The 18756-nt window shown below is 41.9% G+C and overlaps 1 protein-coding gene and 1 long non-coding RNA gene across 3 annotated transcripts in view; one reads left to right on the forward strand and one right to left on the reverse strand.

Moving 5' to 3' along the window:
- The window catches only part of LOC128914504 (uncharacterized), a 213079-nt gene that overhangs the window by 104818 nt on the left and 89505 nt on the right, over positions 1-18756 (forward strand). The gene's annotated exons all lie outside the window — the stretch shown is intronic.
- LOC128914501 (vascular endothelial growth factor receptor kdr-like) overlaps positions 1-18756 on the reverse strand; it is a 140440-nt gene that overhangs the window by 8262 nt on the left and 113422 nt on the right. For both annotated transcript variants that reach the window (XM_054213539.1, XM_054213538.1), the window contains exons 23-29: positions 18595-18717; positions 18375-18486; positions 12912-13011; positions 12236-12341; positions 10295-10419; positions 9970-10048; positions 6628-6722 (exon numbers count right to left, since the gene is read on the reverse strand). In XM_054213539.1, the coding sequence (XP_054069514.1) occupies positions 6628-6722; positions 9970-10048; positions 10295-10419; positions 12236-12341; positions 12912-13011; positions 18375-18486; positions 18595-18717 (740 nt within the window). The remainder of the gene's footprint in view (positions 1-6627; positions 6723-9969; positions 10049-10294; positions 10420-12235; positions 12342-12911; positions 13012-18374; positions 18487-18594; positions 18718-18756) is intronic.

Genomic DNA, 18756 nt, shown 5'->3' on the forward strand with positions numbered 1-18756 from the left:
CACACAATGGGAAATTTTCAGACCCATGTAGACTACCAGCAAGCGTTCTTGTTAGGCTTCTACCCCTGTAGGTCAGGAGACTGGATATCTGGGAATAACTCTGCCTATCGCTGAAATCAGGCTGGTGTTTGAAGAAAGCCTCTTAAATGCTGACTTCTCATATTTGCTCCAAAGACAGAAAGCTGATGAGTTTAGTCAGAAGCAAGTTTTGTCATTGGCTGTCTTATGGCAGACCAAAATGCAATTAACTTTCAAAACGATTCCTTTCATCTAAAGGCATTTCCTAAATTAAAGCTATCCGAGGGTCTTTGCGTTTTTCCCTTTAATGCTCTATATTACCGACACTTCAGTCTACTCTGTTCACGAGACAGAGAAAAGTACATATGCTTGGACTGTATATTGGGAAACGAGACTGCAGCATCCCTCTTCTGTCTGTCCTTGAAATCTCATTTGCTACACAGAAACTGCCACCCTGAATCAGACGTCAGTCTTGCCTCTGGCGGTGGTCAGTACTTGATGCTTCAGAGGAAAGCAAAAGCCCCTTTATGCTCGGAGCCAATTGTACTACCCTGGATAAGACAGACAAATTCTCCCTGAGCCCCACCGATAAACATTTTCTGACTGAAGGCATTAGATTTGATTAATCACACAATTATGCAGCTACAGAAGTTAATAATGGTTATGTAATTAAATAATTTAATTAAAAGCTACCCATTACTTGGTTCAGTGCTTCAATGCTTCGGGGCATTAGACTGCCCCAAAAGGTATCTCCTTGCTGATTTTGCCTCTGCCTGACTTCTGAATGCTGCAGCTGCAGGAGGCGATAAAAGAGATGTTCAGTTTTGATAAATCTGTTCATAACTGTGAATGTCTCAGCCCAGTCTCACTTGACTGTTAGGATTCTCACCACAGCACAATACTGATCATTTGACGTGTGAATACTGTGACATTCAGCTGAAACACATTTGCTCACAGACCCAAGCTGGTCACGTTTTACACAATGACCAACCTGAAAACTTGTTTGTCCTTGCAAGAATGTGTACCGTTTGGGGCAGGATAAGGGGAAAGATGAGAATCCGAACACTGCCATTTCCTGTCCTCAAACAGAGTTTTTAACCTAAAGGACCCTTTTTCATAATGTGCACGTTTCTGTGGAGAGCTGGCTGGGGAAACGTGTTTCACAGAAGGGGATGAGCTGGCTTCAGCCTTGTTTCATGGGCTGAGAGTAAAGTCAGCCAGCACTGGACTCCTCTCTCTCAGAAAAATACCTACAAGCTGGGCACGTTTTTGGGGCAAGTACAATATTGATGAAAACACTGGAGGAACCCATACTAGAAGATTAAAAGAATGGAAATCAGTAACAGCAAATCAACTAAGAGTGACATTCATAATTACCAGCAAATCCTGCTACACTTCAGGCTGTATTTCTGTAGTGTCTCTGAGCCTGGTGCCAGTGTCGAGCCTGTTAGATGTAAGACCAAATGAGGTGGAGGAACCTACTGGTGTGGACCCAGTGTCGATAACTGGGAGCCTGCCAGCTCTGTAAGTAGGACTGTATCAGGCAGCCTGATTACCGCAGAGCTTGGGCTCTATGCTATGGCAGGCACGTGTAGTGTGTCTGTGCGGGGCCACAATATAGTTAGTAGATCTCATGCCCCAGACACAAGCTTGGACAAGTGAATTTTGGTGTAGTACCGGGGGTGGTGAGAGCTGTTAGCAGTTCACGATTTTACTGTGCTTTGTCAGATTTCCTGGTATAGATGAAGCTGAAAAGTCTAGGAATTAAACTAGATGAAGGAAAAGTTAGCCTGAATATTAAGCAATCTTTCACAATCTTTTCAGTTTTCTGGAGAGGTGTCAAAGTTGTTCAGAAGTACCACGGAGGATAATCTTGTAATAGCTAGAAGGCCTAAATGACCTAATGAGACTTTTTCATCCTGCCATATGAACCAGAGATTTTGATTAGAGGTAGAAAAATACTGAAATCATCAAAGAGCTGGGAAATCACTACTGGAGCTGTTTGTTTAAGTGAGAGGCAGCCAGTTTCTATTAGCCTAAATCTCAGGGTCAATGACTTGAGGAGGAGCATGGAGAAAGGGATGACTGTAAGAAAATCACCCTGTCCAGTGATGGACCCCAGTACCAAGAGTAGCACTTATTCCCAGTGCTGTGGAGCAGCACTTACTGCTTTGCGATAAGATGCCTGAGTATCTTGCCCTCAATAGGAAAAACTAATAGACTGTTGCGTCCATGTAGAAACCCTGGCCTTGTTCAGAAGCTGTGTTTAGGGAAAGATGAGAAATTGGGCTGAGCGTTGACAAGTAGAGCTGTTTGTCTCATGACTGCATCTCGTAATAAAATGTAGGGGCTTCAGGGCTTTATAACAGCTTTCATAGGTGTTTAATGAGGCACAGAGTGATTAATTTTTTTTTTAATTTTTCTGCAAAGAAAGAAGAAAAGGGTTATTTTTTCTTCTGATAGTTATGACTGTTCATGGTTTGCTTTAATACAATTTAGAGGGGGTGCTGTGCAGTAAGAATTTAATCCTGGGTTCCCCTCTGGCAATATCAGTGCATCAGTAGTCTGCTGGCACAGAGAACTCAAGGGGATCAAGAATACATTGTTTTGAAATACTTCTGAACACAAAGTACAGCTAGAATAAAGTTTTAACAGGCCAAAGTCACCCACTCATCGAGCATGTGTCCGCTTGCATGCGTGGCAGAGTCGAACAGCTGGCCCTGAGACTGACTCCAGCCCTTGAACTGCAGCGAGATGAAAAGCGCCGCAGTCCGAACCATGCTGGGGAGTGCAGCCTTTCACAGTTCTCCTTTTAGTCCTTGCCACTGTAAGCATATAGCATAATCCTAGGAAAAAGTGGCATACGTAACTCCCGAGTAGCTACTCCTCCAAAGTTACTTATATTTTGGAGAGCTCAAGTCAGGTCATAGTGCAAGGAGCTGCCGGACACAACAGTAAGTACATTTGCTATCTCAGCACGCTCGTCACGGAAGAAAAATCTTCTAAGTTCTGCTATGGAGCAAACATTTCCACACCTCATCTTTCTAAGATGATGCAAAAGGATTTGAGCCCAGTCAGCCGGGTTGTATTTTTGTTGGGCGTCTTGCATTTGGACATGAATGCCTAATGTTCCTGAGCAAAATCAGTTAGTTTCAGCGTTACTGACTTGCCTTAGGCCCAGTTTGGCTTTGGCAAAGGCAGAGCCCTCAGTGATGGGATCTGGATGCAGCATCCAGAGCCCAGAGCGGATCAGCTGGTGTCATGGGACTTGGCCAGAACCAGATAAGTAATTTCAGAGCGGCTGGGGTAGGGGAGAGAAGGGAGAGGAATGGAGGGAGGACAACTGAGCAGATAGCAGACTTATTGTAATTTTAAACAATAACCTGATTATAGAGTCTCTGGGAGAATTTTAAAGCAGTGCTTGGCAGTGGCCTGTTAATATTACGAGATGAAACTTGACACCAGAGTCATCCCATCATTAAATCCCCTCTATGTTGAATGCGCTTCCTTGAATGCTAACTCCGGTGTCATTATCCCGGTCAATCTTCCCATCTCTCACTGCAGCTTCTGTTGTGACTTTATACTTTAGCAGTATGAAACGTTTAGAGCTCAGAAATGGTTAGTCCAGTCTAACAGCGGTCCCAGGCCCAGAGTATCAGATTCATCTCCAGTAAACTCTTGACACTGACACTCCATGGTGTGTAGTGTTGCCAAATTTTAAACTTGACAGAGAAATAAATGCAAGATAAATAAGCAGCAAGATTTTGGCAAGAAAGTAAATGCAGCCACCCTGGTTTAGAAAACACACTAAGCCTTTGAACGGTTTTGTTTTAGAAAAGAAAGACTGTTTGAAAAGGATCCAGGGTAAATGTTTTTGATAGAGATACACAATTAACAAGGGTGACTTTATCTCCCCTGTTAAACCAACACTCTCTTCTGACCTCTCCTAGACTATTCTATATGCTTTTGAGGCTTGTTTTTCAAGTTAGCAGTGCAGGAGCACCAAGGGGTTTCATGTCCTCAAATGAGAGGGCGTCAGGATGCTCTGTGACTATGTAAAAAATGTTATTTGTGCCAGTGATAGTCTGCAAGACTAACAAAAAAAGAAGCTGACAAAATAGCTTTCTCAGCTGGACCTCAAACACTCAATGAAGGATGTGGCCGAGAAAAAACACATCTCTGTCCATTCAGTGGTAGCCCAGGTCCTGGGAATAAGGAGACAACAAACAGCTTACTGCAGGGTTTGCTTTTATAGCAGACCTCTGGTAAGATGGTCTTTCGCGGTTTGGCTGGCACAGAAAGTATCGGGTATCTCACGAAGAATGGAATCCCTGTGGAAGCGTTGACTGTAATCGGGGCGAGCCCCAGCTGGGGTGGGTCAGGCAGAGATGCACTGAACCCAGCAGAGCCGCCTCACTTCACCTTCACTCCCAGTGGGCCTGATGGCAGTTCAGAAGGTTTTCCTGGAAATCTCAAAAGAACAGGCTGTTATGGAATTTTTGTGTTTCTACATCTGGCTGGATGTTGATTTTTCTGATTTTCAGTGGAAAGCCTGGAAGGGGGAGAGAGAGAACCTTCCTCTGCCAACTATTTGTCTAAATGCGGCAAATGCAGTAGGGGAAACGGCAGTCAGAGGTGACTGACAGAAATCTTTAGAAGGATAAATCCTATCAGGGAGGCTGTTTGTGTGTGTGTATGTGTTGGATTTGTGTCAACATGACATCATGCAGAAAAGAGAGGTAAATCAGCCCAGGTAAAGCACCAGAGTAATGCAGTTCCTGACATTTGAGCTCCGTTTTTTTTTAGAGCTGATGCCATTTGGTCTCCATAGCAATGCACTATGCTGTGCAGAAATCCTCTCAGCGTGTGCATAGGATAAGAACATGGAACCGTATCTAGATATCTGCTAATCCCCCCACAGGGACGATGCTGGGACAGTACTACAGAGGAAATACTGCTGAACAACATTATTCCTGAAGTCACACTCATATCCAGGAGAATCTGTAACATTTGAGTGCTTCTAGTTAGTGCTCAAGGCTCTCCAGCCTTCCTTGCGTAACCTTTTCCCTTTCCTCTTTCTTCTTTCCTGCCTTCAAGCATCTAGGAATTTATGGTTTTAAGGCCTGAAAAGACAAGTAAAGCTCCTTCTGTCTTGCTTTTCCCTCTGAGTGAGGGAGTTAGCCCCTCTGAAATACTGTTGCGTTCTGACTGTGCGCTCTCACGTGAACTCTCCCGTACTATGCAGAAGTTGCACTAGTTTTTTCGCATCTATCATTTCTCTTTAATGTAAAAAAAAAAAAAAGTGACTTGATGTAGAACAAGCAATTGCTCTGGTGGGAAAGATCATTGAGTTTAATACAGAGGAAACTCTAGGCAATTCAGTAGAAGTCTAATTAGCTTAATTAACTGAAAAGACACGGAATTCCTTGCTACAGAACTGCTTCTTTCTTAATATTTTGGGTAGTTATTCTTTGAAATTCTCCAAGTTGACATTTGAATCAGTAAAATGGGTTACTATTGTTACTATACTTTTCTAGGAAAGTGGAGAAGAGCAATTTCACTACCAGGTTAACTCTCTGCCTGTGCTTGATTGTGACAGAAATATAAAGAACTGTGCGCTAACTGATAGCTAAAAGCAAAATACCTGTTTTTATTCTTCTGTGATCGTCTGTATTATGAATGGATAAACATATAGCAAACACTGGCACAGCCTCTATTTGTAAACCAAATATGAACAATATAATTCATAGGGTAATGGGCAATATAATTCATGGGTAGGATTAAGGGATTTCTCTGTAGGACTGTCTTCATAGCTATGACAAAGCAAATGTGGAAATCCTGGTTCTGGTAAATGCTTTGCAGTGCTTATGCTGTTCTTTACTACACATGCTGCCTTAAAGGTGCCAGTCCTTCTCTGTGTCTAAAGTTGAACATAGCTTTGTTAGACACCGGTATAAATATAAATGTTATCTTCTGGATTAATAAATCAAGTTCTTCAAAGTTTGTTCCACAAGTAAAAGAGAACACTAGAGAGGCAGTCAAGAATCAGCTGAAGTAGATATGTATATTCTCAGCTCTTTTACTCCTGTCACTTGCCGTGTGCAGCATATTCTGCCCCAGGGGATCAGATCATGAACAGGAGACACCAGCTTCACTAGACAGCACTCGCTTGGTTTTTTGAATGTGATTCAGAATCACAAGGCAACTTGGCATTTTGGAAGAAGAGTTGAATTGATTGACGAGACATTATGTGCTCAAAGCTGATGACATGATTTTTCATTTTTATCACGTGAATCAACATTTTTCATGTTAATTATCCTTCCTGTAACTTAAACGCAACAGCGCGGTGTTCCTTTCAGAGACTGGCAACTCTGTTTTATGTTCAACTTCTTTCTGGAAGCAAAGTTTACATTATAACTTTCTTGATCTTAAAATACATTAACCACGGTCTTTCAGTTGTAGGAATGAAAGCCAGAGTTGCTTCTCCTTCTAGCTTCTTTAGACAGTCTAGCAGTTTTCCTTTTGGAATCAGAAACAAAATTGCAAATTTCACAGGCATTTTTTCTGAATGGGAAACTGTCTGAAAATGAAATATCAAAAAGTACTTACGCCAGAGCCATGATCCCGTAAGGCCAAGAACGGATTTCCAGCCTCTTTGGGCTTTTTATCTCATCTGACGTCAACACCATCCCACTGTCCGACTCCTGAGCAGCAAAAGAAGAGAACGTCAGCAGAGTGTTAAATGATCATGACAGCACTTTTAAATTAGAAACAGCCTCCATGGGGAGAGCGTGGAGTCAGACTAAACCACTATTAAAGTCAGTAGAGAAGGAAAGCCAAGGAGTTAGAATCCCAAATTCCAACTATCTTACTTTGTGATGATACTGCTTTTAGGCAAGTTGATAGAATTTCACCTTATAAAACTGTCTCCAGCTACAGAGCAGACAAAGCCAGGGCAGGAGAATGCAACTTCTCCTTCACTGTGGCCTGTAGAGGTTGGGGACCCCTGTCTGCGCAGTTATCAGGGAGAGACCGACGACAAGGTGACTGACTACCTGTAGGTCTTGTATTGTAGTGTCACATACTGATACTTGTGTACTGGGACTAATACAGGAGCTCCCAGCTATTCTGTGTAATCACAACATTCCAACCAACAACCTGGGGGGGGGCAAATGCATTAAAACTCTCAATTGTGTGCTAATTAGTAAAGTGCTTAACACACAGATACGTCCAGCTGGTGTATGAAATTAAGCCCATTCTTCAGAATATTCTCTTATCAGGGTCTATGTTATCAGTTTTTATCCAGCTGTTCCTGACTATGCTGCTACTTAGCCTGAGAACATTTGCCTTGGTTTTGTGATGATAAAGTTTTTGAGCTGTATTTTGAAAGAGCACCCTTAAAACGAACATATCAAAAAATAATTTGACATTTTCAAACCTGAAACTGATATTAAGCATGACATATGGATACCATCTAGGTAGGATAGCTGGAATATGAAAAGACAGAAATTCATAAAGAATATATCCAATAATACTGGCTAGGCTCCTCAGAGAAAAAGTACCCTAAATACCTACTAGAAATACACTATTAGAAACATTGAAATGCTAAGGAAGTGGAAATTCAGTATTGTTTTGGCAAATCCAGGTGCTTTGCAAAGATCTATAGCCTAAAAGGCTCGTTGTACTTTGGTTATGGACTTTCTTAGGAGCTGTCCAACAAAACTGGATTGATTAGTTTCAAAGTTGAGGTTGTGATTTCGCTGCACTTGAAGTTGAGTTCAAGATTGCAATTAAGATCAAGCTGCTGTTGTGCGAAGTGCTACGTAAGTTCACAGACATGCACGGTCCTTGTTTTAAGTAATTTTAAAAATATTAAATGTTCTGGGGGGTTCCGTTGCATTTGAACTATTTTGCGATGCTGGAGAGTTGCACGTCTGTCTGTCTGTCAAAACCAAGACAGCAAAAGACTTCAACAGGGGAAGCGAAACGCTAGTTAATCTTATTTTACCAGTCGAACTGATGGAAACAAAAAAAAATAATCCCAGCAAACAACACATGAAAAGCAAAAGCCTTTTTATAAATGCTTTGGTAATATATCAGTTGTTAGTAAGATCAGTCTAGAAGCTGATTTTCAAAGTATAAAGTAAAATCCTAAATTAATTAGGTCTGTCAGAACCTCAGTAGAAACGAGCTTTTCTTTCTGGTTTTTATCTTGAGTATTTCCCCTTAAAATAGGTGGTCTAGAAACAATTTATCTGAGTGCTGCTTTGCATTTTGCTTAGAGAATTGTTAAAAGAGTATCACCAGAGACTAGAGATAAGCAGCACAATTGCAGGAAGGTGTGGTAGAGCACTTTCAGAGATCCTGGGCAACTATTTGAAATAATGACCTAATCAGTATTAATGTCTTGAGAGGTAAGATAATTTTAGTAACCCAAGTGCACTTACTTTGTCCAAAAGTAGATCACACCATAATTTTGCTTTAAAGGATCCTCATTGAAATGTCACATTTTTTTCTGGTCTGTTAATGTATCATTAGCCTTTCTTTGAAACTTTCCCCCCTTCATGTAAGGACCTACTTTAAAATGCCACGAACAGGGAGCATTTAGGAAAGTAATGCTCCTGCTGGCAGCAGCAATCTCTTACTGATACCAGATCTATCTAGTAAATGCCTTTGTGTGATTCAGAGGGAGAGATTTTTATCCTGCAAGAGGAAAGATGCAGGAGGCAGAGAAAATTCTGAGCCTTCTAATCCCTAAAATGCACTGATAAAGGCACAGAAATTACATCTGGCAAAATACTAGGGAATAATGGGCCTTAGCTTGTGCTAACAAGAAAACAGATGAGAAATACTCTGTATTTGTCAAGGACGTGAAATGTGTCCAGGACAAGTTGTAGCCAGAGACCTGGCCCTTCCCAAGAGAGCTCCTGTGAGGAATGGCTGGCTGTGCCAGAGGGAGTCTCGGCTGGAGCACAGGGACGGTTCCCGGCTTCGCAGAGGAGACAGACTGGCTTCTTTCTATAAAACTGTACACATCTTTCTTTTCTTTTACTGCCCCTAGCCGTGTGGCCCTTGCCCTCTTCCTCTGCTAGAAGGTTTCCTGAGGGCTTCATGCTTCCTTCTTAAACTTCGATCTGCTCCAAACATGGATGTGTTACAAAGCTCCCTCCTTAGTGGCACAGAATCTGTCGCTGAGGCAGGTGGCGTGGACTGCATATGGCACTGCAGCCGGTCAGTACCGGAACCATAGAGGAAATTCATCAGTTGGATGGATTTTTTTTTTTTTTTAGTAAAGAAGAAAAAATAGAAAAAAACCCCAAACCCTCCACTGTTGGAACCTGTAATTTCAGGGGACACCAACAAGCAGAACCATCATTCTGTAACAAAACAAGCTTTTGTTTTCCATGGGAGTGAAAATGAAACATTTCAACACTCTTCCACCCTGCAGTGCCATTAAACTCACAATAAATATGTTTATTTACGGTGAGAAAATCCAGGGTTTGAGCCCTTTGTGTGAATCAAGTAGAGCAGGAACTTGAATCTTGGTCTTGTCTATCCAGAACTGAACGGCCTCACCACCACCAAGTTATTGGCTGTCTCAGCCAGCCAGAATGTGTTCTGGACATATTTCCTTCAAAAGGCTCCATTTCAGTGAGCTGCCATTCTCTTATGGTGGAAAAAACATATTGAAATATGTAATATAAATCTCCTTAGCCTGATCAAAGCCAGGATAATTATGCATGAGCTTCTCTTTAAATTATTTGTTAAGATAAATGTGGGTCCCTCTTTGTTGTCACACAGTCCTATGTGTGAGATGCTAGGGCCAAATCTTCTGCTTGATTTAAAGCTTTTTCTTACCAAACAGATTTCAAAAGCTCTAATAACTGTTTCTGGTGCTGGTGACAAGTGATCTGTGAACCCGGAGGAGAAGGATGCAATCACCCCACTTACCTCATGCATCACTTTCTCCTTTTCCACTGGCACCTCATCAAATGTCTTCACACTCAGTGGCCGCTTCTTGCTGTTGTTACTGAAACCCAGAAAGTTGAGGGGTCAGCGTAAAACCCAAGCAGATGCTGCACCAGTTGGTAACTCAATTAACATCCCTGACACAGCTCAGTTTCCTGGACCAGTTTTCTTTTTTCATCTCTTGTAGCTAATAAACAATACCCTGAGAAATTTGTCTGTCCAGCTCCATGTTGAGAGAGGACAACAAACAGCGCCCAGCTATACCAAATCTTTCTTTCCCTTCCACCCCCGTATATATTTTTCTTACCCAGTTTCCACTGCGCTCCAGCGATTAACACAGTTGTTCAAGTTTTCTTCCACAGGGCAAGTTTTGGTGTTAGATTCTCCATCAGGACGCAAGGTGATGTTCAGTGGAATATAGTCTTTCCCATCCTATATAATTAATAACATAAAAGAACACAAAGCTAGTAAAGTTCATTTTGTGCTGCATCTCAGATGTAAAAGGATATTGTTTTTTAGAGAACTTTACACTGAGAAAGGACTGGATTTTATTTTAATTTACTTTATAGTGCTTCTTCAAAGTGATTATCATATTCTTTACATGTGCAAGTTAGAATATTTAGGTTTATCCAACATTTACTCTGTACAAGGCTTTGTATGAAGAAGATGGTACACTTTGGAAAACCTACGATGCAGAATGGCTGGAAATGGTCTCTAATCATAGAATCTTCATGGTTGGAAAGGACCTTTGAGATCATCGAGTCCAACCAAACAACCTACAGTCTCTGCCACTAGAGCATGCGATGTTCCAGGACTCATCTGCGGTTGGTGCGTTTTCTCCTCCAGGCATCTCAGCCCCAGCTATTGCTTCACTGGTCTTTATACGATTACAAGACTTCTCAGTGTCTCTCCCATATGGCACAGCAACGCGATGGTTGTATTGAGGGTGTCAGTACATGTGCACCCAGTTTAAAAGTAGCGGGCTTCGGTGACTTTCACAGCAGCATTGTCTTCGATGAGTTTGCAGCAATTTCTTTGTGATGATTACTACATTCCAGATGTGTGGCTGTTCTGCCTCAGTGAAGGTGAACGGAATTTCACCGATCTGCACGTCAGGAAAGCAGTCCCCTATATTGTCATTGCGTTGGCCTCTTTGGGAATGCCAAGGGACCGGTCTCGGGGACACCTCAATCCAAGTTTAAGCCATGTGTGTGGTAGAAGGGAGGGAGCGGCATGAAGCCACAAAACCCCTATGGCCAATAGGACTTTAACAGATTTTGGAAGAGGTAGAAGAATATTGCCTGTGTATAGACTTTTTGAGACTTAAGGAGTTGCAGCTTAGGAAGAGCTGGTCCTTCCAATGGTAGCCTTAAAGGATTTAATGTCTTGTCCTTACAAGAAATTGATGCTGCAAGTTTAATGGAATTCAGTACACATCTTAATAACCTCTGCATTGTCATTACACCCCTGCAGTAATCTTCTGAAATGACTCTTCCTTTAAGTCCTAAAACTATTTGTCCAACTTTCCCTTTGCTTGATTTTTTTTTTTTTTTTTTTAATTTTGAGAAGCAGTTAAGTGCCCTATTCCCTTATCATGATTTTTATGTCTCCTTAATTTACTTCGGTTATAGGATAAAACTCACAAGCTCTTCTTGTTGCAAACTGGGCCCTCTTCAACTTAGCTTCACTAAATTTGTTTACAAGCAGGAAGGAGCTGGAGGAGAGGGTTTGATATCTTCTTAAATTAAATTAACAGTTACATAACTAGTCTGGTTGTTTCTACTGAAGAAGAAAACAACTGATTTAACTATTATGAAATTAATAATTTTGTAATTGACTTTCTGAGCTTTAAACTGCACCTAAGAGCACTGATGAACGTAAGCTTAGAAAATGAGAGAGAAAGTTCAGACCAACTACTGGCAGTTTACTATGTTGGAATCTAATTAAAATTGTTTGTGAGATAAAGCACTATTGTTTCTCTAAGGGGCAACTGAGCCTTTTTTTAATTAATGTAAGTTTCTGCTTATTATGGATGGACAAACATCTAGTTTTGAAATATAATCCCCTTTGAATAGTTAACGTTTTCTTTACTCATCCCAGTAGCCATTTTCCTTGTCACCTCTGTTATGAAGTCAAATCTAATATTACTGCTCGACATCGTCATTACCTGTGTGCGTGTCTACACATATCCACATACGTATACATCTGTATGCCCACGTTTGTTGAAGAAACATTTGCAGTGCTGTACCTGCTGTACATTGGCTTGAAGAAGGTCTCCTAAGCGCTCCACAAGCTCAGTGAAAGTGGGTCTCTCTGTGGGTACTCCGTGCCAACAGTCCAGCATTGTCTGGTAGCTAGAGAAAAACACAGGTATTAAGAAAGGAAAAAGATAGGAGCTTTGCTTCCAAATTGTTTCTTTCTGCTGCTGCTTGTTTTGGTCATGGTTTGGGTAGTTTTGGATTTAGACAAGGTCAGATCTCCATGTGCTGGAATGCTGTCCTAGTTTCCATGTAGGATGCTTTTTCCTTCTGTATTCCTGCCTCAGCTGAGCCTGTAGGCTTTGTCTTTTCACCTAAATTAAAATTTAATTGCTGGGCCCCACTGATATTGCTGAAATAAGTCATAGTGATGGACACCTAGTTTCTGCCACAGAACTGGAAATCAAGGCAGACACGGTAGTCTCCTGAACTACGACTGACATGAAACTTGTTGTTGGCAAAGGTCAGGATGACTTGGTCTGTCTTTAGCGTTTGTCTGTGGTATCAGGACACGCAAGATATGCACAGCTAACTACGTTAGCTGGAAACAAAATACATAGCTGTCATCTGATGAGGTCTCCTTCTCTCTCCGCACTTAAATACAAACTCTTTTGTAATACTTAAATGGCATGTATCAGCCTGCAATACAAAACCTGGTGCTCTTACACTTCTGGAGTAGAGTACTCTGGAGATCTCATCCGGGTTCCTTCTTTGAGCCGTCGGCAAAAGTCCTCATCTATCTGCACTCCAGGGTACGGTGAGGCACCTGATGGGAGAAATAAAGAGGAGGCTGCAGAATGGCACAATCCCTATTTCCCAGTCCAGTGAATGAAACACATATCGATGATTTCTGCTGAGCATTCGAGATTACCTAGAGTCTGACAGCAAAAGAAGCTAGAGCAAAGAAGGGGTTGCAATCACTTGCTGTCTACGTGTTTTGTTTGGAAACCTGTTATAGACTCACTCTGCCTCTTTAGAGATTTCAATCATGCTGTCTCCTCTGCATTCGTAATATAGCCAGGACCACTCCAAGGTAAAATATGGCAGAAGAGAAATAAATTTTATTAGTTCGAGACTTTAAATGACCTCTTGGTCAGTAGTAGAAAAGTTCCAGCTTATTCAGTTGGTTACATACTGTTTCCCAAACTGTTAGTCTGCTAGTATCCTGCCCTAAGTTAAATACACATGAAGTCAGTCGGTGCTGCTCATCGTTCATTGCCTTAGAGCCTGTGGCCTCGCTGGCCTCTGTGAGTGAGTGCAGAGAAAGCTGTAGGCGTCTGGCTCCTGCAGAAGGCTGTGAGAACCTTGCAGTTCAGCCCCAGGTGTGGCACTGTAGTCCTCCTCTCCTGGTTCACCAGTGTACTTTTGTATAGGTATTATGCACTCCCACAGGTAAAAAATCTTTCAAAAATGGCTTCCCAAATTTTTTGCCTTGTTTTCTTTTCTGAGTGTGTGTTCAGTGCAGCTTACGTTGAGGGCTACTCAATTGTTAGTGTGAAACCGGGGAGGTCAGTACGTGGCAAATGTGATTGTTTTTGAGAGGTGAACTTCTGTAAAGGGGCTGGTAGTATTCTATTAACTTATACAAAAGTTGGCCTAGTCATCAAAATGAAGGAGTGAGACTTATTTCGCTTTCCTGTATAAATGGTTATCTTTAGAGGAATGACTAGTATAAATCTATGTATGCCTTGACTGTGCTCTTCTCCTGAACTAATGAGTGAGTGGGGGCTTTTCAGAGGTTGTGATCTCTGCTGTATGCCACCTGCACTTTATGATGCACCATAAATAATGGGAACACATACATGATTTGAGAAAGTGCTCTGGCAGCTGAGTAATCCAGACCTCATAGGTAAAATTCAAGAGATGTCCACAATGAAGTCTGAAAGGTTACTGAACTTTCTGTAGACAGACAGACCTAAAAGATGGGTAAGCGTTCCTCCCTTCCTTCTCAGCAAAGGCTTCGCATGCAGTGCAACCCTTGTCTTCCACTTTTTGGCATCCTAGAGGCTGGATGGTGAATTTGGAAGAAAACTTAATCAAGTCTTAATATATGGGATTGAATGGAATCTGGATCTGTATCCAGCCCTCGAGGAATCTCTATATGATTTACCGTCTAAAACATTCCTGCCTATTTTTTTCCCCATTTGGGAACACCATCATGTGCTGTGCACTTGGGGGCACAACAAGCGCAGCAGAAGTCTTTTGGATAAAAGCAGTGAAGATGGTGCCAAAATGTGGCTGTTCCCAGAATTATTCTACTCCCTGAATCTGACTGCTCAATCTGCAAAACTATGCACTGGGGAGCAAAGATCCTGGCAACTTCCTAAGAGTGCATCTCAACACAGCAAACGGGCTTCAATGACATTCAAAGCTGAGGGGCACTTAGCCACAGCAGATCTGAATTGCCTTGACGTGCCAGTATCAGATCACAGAATTAAGAGTGTTTCCTGGAGTTAGGAAGGTTGGAAGTAGTCAGGAGCTTTATTTCTGCTTTATATTTTCCTTCCAAGTTTTGTCTTGGCTTGTCGTTATGATTGTAATAACCTGCTAATGTAATGTTCAGTTCCCATGGCATCACTCGTTCGTCAAAGATCTCAAACCAGGCTTCTATCAACTCTCAAGGTCTCTCTGAATAAAGAGATGGATAGAAACTATAGTGTCACTTTCCCAGTTACACTGTGCCAAAAGGCTAAGGATAGGAACAGGCTCTGGGGGCACTGACTGTTGTCCAAGCTCCTGAACTCTCACTGCAGGTTTATCTTTACAAACCTTTACAAAGTACTGAGGCTTCACGAAGCCATCTGCCTAGTTGATCCCGTATCTGTTTAACAATGCAGCCTCTCAAGAGAAGTGAGAATAAGCCTCACCTGACCTACTTGGCCCTAGATTGTCAATATACTGTGGTGCAACACTGAAAACAATACCCCTCATTAGAGAAGAGATGGGCTGCACGGCCATTTTCATTCACTTCTGACAGCATTATGCAATTGTTGTGCCACCATGGCCAACCAATTTCCATTAGGAGGAGCTGAATGGAGTCGTGCCATTGATGAATGGCTGTTTTACGCTGACCATGACCATGCTGATGTGCAAAAGAAACCCCTCAGTTTGCTGAGTATCACTGGTGGGATCTGGCTCATGAGCACAGCAGATAAGAATTACTCTTGCAAATACATTGATTGGAACTGAGACCTTGAGGGCAACATGGAAGAATTGGGTGAGGAGGGATGGAAAATTCCACTTGGTCTCACGATCTGAGTTATCTTTCTTTGATTACATCATTGATCATATCAAATTCAATATGTTGGTGAAGCAAGTACAGGGAAGGCAAAGAAGAATAATTTTTGATTGCAAGATCTTTTGGTAGCTTATATTTTGACTGGTGCTGGCCTCCTACCAGCTGGAGGCAGCTCAGATCATAAAAGCAAGGAACTCTCCCTTTTCCACCTCCACTCACCATTGTACTTCATCTGGACTATGTGATAAGCCTAATCACTTGGATTTGGGAAGCTGAGACAGCTTGGGAGAAATGTAGCCTGAAACATATGGTGTAAGGTCTACACAGGACGTTTTCCTTAGGGGAAATCTCTTCCAAAATGCTCAAAGATGTGGCATGTACTGGATATAGAAGCCCTCTTTTGATCTTGGTGTTATTTTAGTAGGATAATAAGATGCTGATGTTATACTACTAGGCACTGCTTGTTTACATAATTATCTTTGATTGCTTTTTGAACAGCGCACATTTAAATTCCAGGAGACACCAACATTCTGTAATGCGCCATGGAAGTGATTTCAAGATGTATTAAACATTGCTGGCATTACCTGACATGAGGTGAGCTGACCCCATTTAAATAATGCAAAGCTCCATGCAATCTCAGCCCCAAATGAAAATTAACAGTCTCTCAAGTCTTGATTTCCCTGTGTATCACCAAAATGGATCCAGCCTGCCAGCCTTTCTGGAGGAAGCCTGTCGTGCTTCATTCAACTTCTGACCCTGGAAAGACCCATGTCCAAACTAAATTGTGCGTTTTACTAATCAGTATTTTTTCCTTTTTTTAGAGGGTGCTAAATCTGTGGGACCCAGTAAAAAGCAGCAGTTGTAAACGGGAGGCAAAACATACCCTGTAGCAACGACAAATAACTTCCATCCCCTGGCTCTCAATGATCTGTAAAACTTTTATATAACAGAGTTCAATCAGTGACACAAATCCTTAATTAAATATTTATCGTGTGAGCTGCAGATGTGAGTAGTGCCAAACCACAGCCATGCCTGGATGATCTGTATGAAAAACCCTCTTAGAGAAAATGACTGCTTTTGAATCTGTGCCACGGATTGAAGAAAGTAGTTTGTGATCTACGTCATAAGGAGGGCAGAGGCTGCTCTACGGATGGCAGCCCTTGGAGTGATTTAGTAGATTCCTCTGAATTCAGAAGAGGACAGTCTATTGTTCCAAGTAAGCACCTTCATTAAGAAAAGAGGCTATCTAAAATTAAAAGCAACCAGATAAATTATTTTTAAAAATAGCTAAAATACGGATGAATTTCAGTGACTATGTTTTAATTTTTATTAGTCACCATCATTAAAGGCCAAATGACCTGAAGTTCACATCTGTTAAACTCTGTCAGAACCTCTGGGAATGGGATCAACACTGCCTTCTGCAGTGGTCCTCGCCATTCATCAGTATTCAGTTCATTTGGTTCCTTGGAGATGCCCAGTGGAGAGACTGTCCCCTCTGAGCGTGTCTCTGCATGCTGATGCTAATGCATCTTCTCGAATACTCTGTTAGAACTGGGGCATTGCCCGTGCTTCTGGAGCTTTGTCTTTCTGTGGGATTTCAAAACACATGCAGCCGGCGATGCTGTTACACCAAGGTAAAAAAATTCTAAATAAATAGGACTGAACTTCGGAGAAAGCAATAACTGCCACTTGTTTTAACCATTTGAGTATGAACTTTCTGTTTTGCATGCTGATACAAACTAGAGAAAAATCCCAATCAAAGACTTGGACTGAAACCAGGTTGTGATCTTTGCAGCCAGCCCTAAATAAAGATTAGGATAGAAACAGCTCCAGACTTTGCATCCAGATCGGGACTTGGCATCTTGAGCCCAATCATTAATTTCAACTGATCCATGAACCAAAGATAGTAGGAGATTACAGCGTTTGCTTTAAAATTCAGCAGCTTAAGTTGACAATGCTTCTTGTTTTCTTTTGTCTGCGAATGCTGATTAAAAAGCCAGAGCTGACATTCCTAAATTCCCTCAGGAAAACAAAACTTGCCACTCGGCAAGGAGAATTTGAGAGCGGCAAAGTCCAACTGTCTGTAAGAACTGCGTGTCTAAATTTCAAGGTTTTATCTGCTGGGCAGGAACCAGATCTCAGTGAGGCTGAGATTTCCAGCAGCAGCGTAAGATGAAATCTATAGTACATAAAGAATGCCATTACTATGCTTTCAAAAATGTTGTGGCTTGCAAATGATATGACCAGAAGAGTTATGCACTCGACCTGCTCGCTGCCAGAACAACTTACACAGAGTCTAGCGCTGCTTCTCCTATCAACGTGATGGCAGCTGCTGCCAATACATTTTTCTGACTTAGAAAAATCTTACTTAGATTTTGTGGGGAAGAGAAGCAAGCTGGGATAAAATGTCATGTGGGCAAACTCCCTTGTGTTCCACGGGCTGCCACTAGCAGCATCCGACCACTATGTCAACAGCAGTGTAATCCTCTGCAACCTTTGAGCTGTGTGGTTTCCTGGAGCAGACTGCTTAGGGGAAAATATGGTTTGACAGGGAAACTTCTTCATTGCTCTCAAAGAAATATTTCACTCCTGAGCAGCAGAAGCTTGCGTTATCTCTGTGCTCTCTTGGTTTCAGTTATTACAAATGTTAGGTCCAGGGTTTTGGATTTTGTTTTGTCCCGCCCTGCCCAATATTCACTGTTTTCATGTACTTTGCCAGGTGGAGTTCTCCTTGACTTCAGTCCAGTGACTTTATTTTGCACCTGATCTGCACTGTGCACTTGCACTAACTCAAACAGAAACACAGCACCACGTTATCACCTTTTGTTAAAAGCTGTTCTTAGCAATAGAGCCTTAAATTAGGGGAAAAAAGGGTTTTAAACCATTCTTACCTAGAGAAAATATTTCCCATAGCAGTACTCCAAAAGACCATACATCACTCTGCGTCGTGTAAATTTTGTCGAAAATAGCTTCTGGAGCCATCCATTTGAGTGGAAGTCTTGCCTAAGAATGCAAAAGATACAACATGTTGCCAGAACTGTTGTTACTAATCTGCTCGAGCCCGAAGGGAATAAAAACTTGACATTAGCATTTCAAGTTTCTTCCACTTACGTCTCCTTTCCGTACGTAGTCAGGGTCTTTGTAAATATCCCTGGCTAGTCCAAAGTCACAGATCTTCACCACGTTGTTCTCTGAAAGAAGGATGTTCCTTGCTGCCAAGTCCCGATGAATGCACTGTGAAGGAATGAGGACAAGGAAGGATCAGAGAGTGGC

This window comes from Rissa tridactyla, chromosome 9, assembly GCF_028500815.1.
Source record: "Rissa tridactyla isolate bRisTri1 chromosome 9, bRisTri1.patW.cur.20221130, whole genome shotgun sequence".
NCBI classification, from domain to species: domain Eukaryota; kingdom Metazoa; phylum Chordata; class Aves; order Charadriiformes; family Laridae; genus Rissa; species Rissa tridactyla.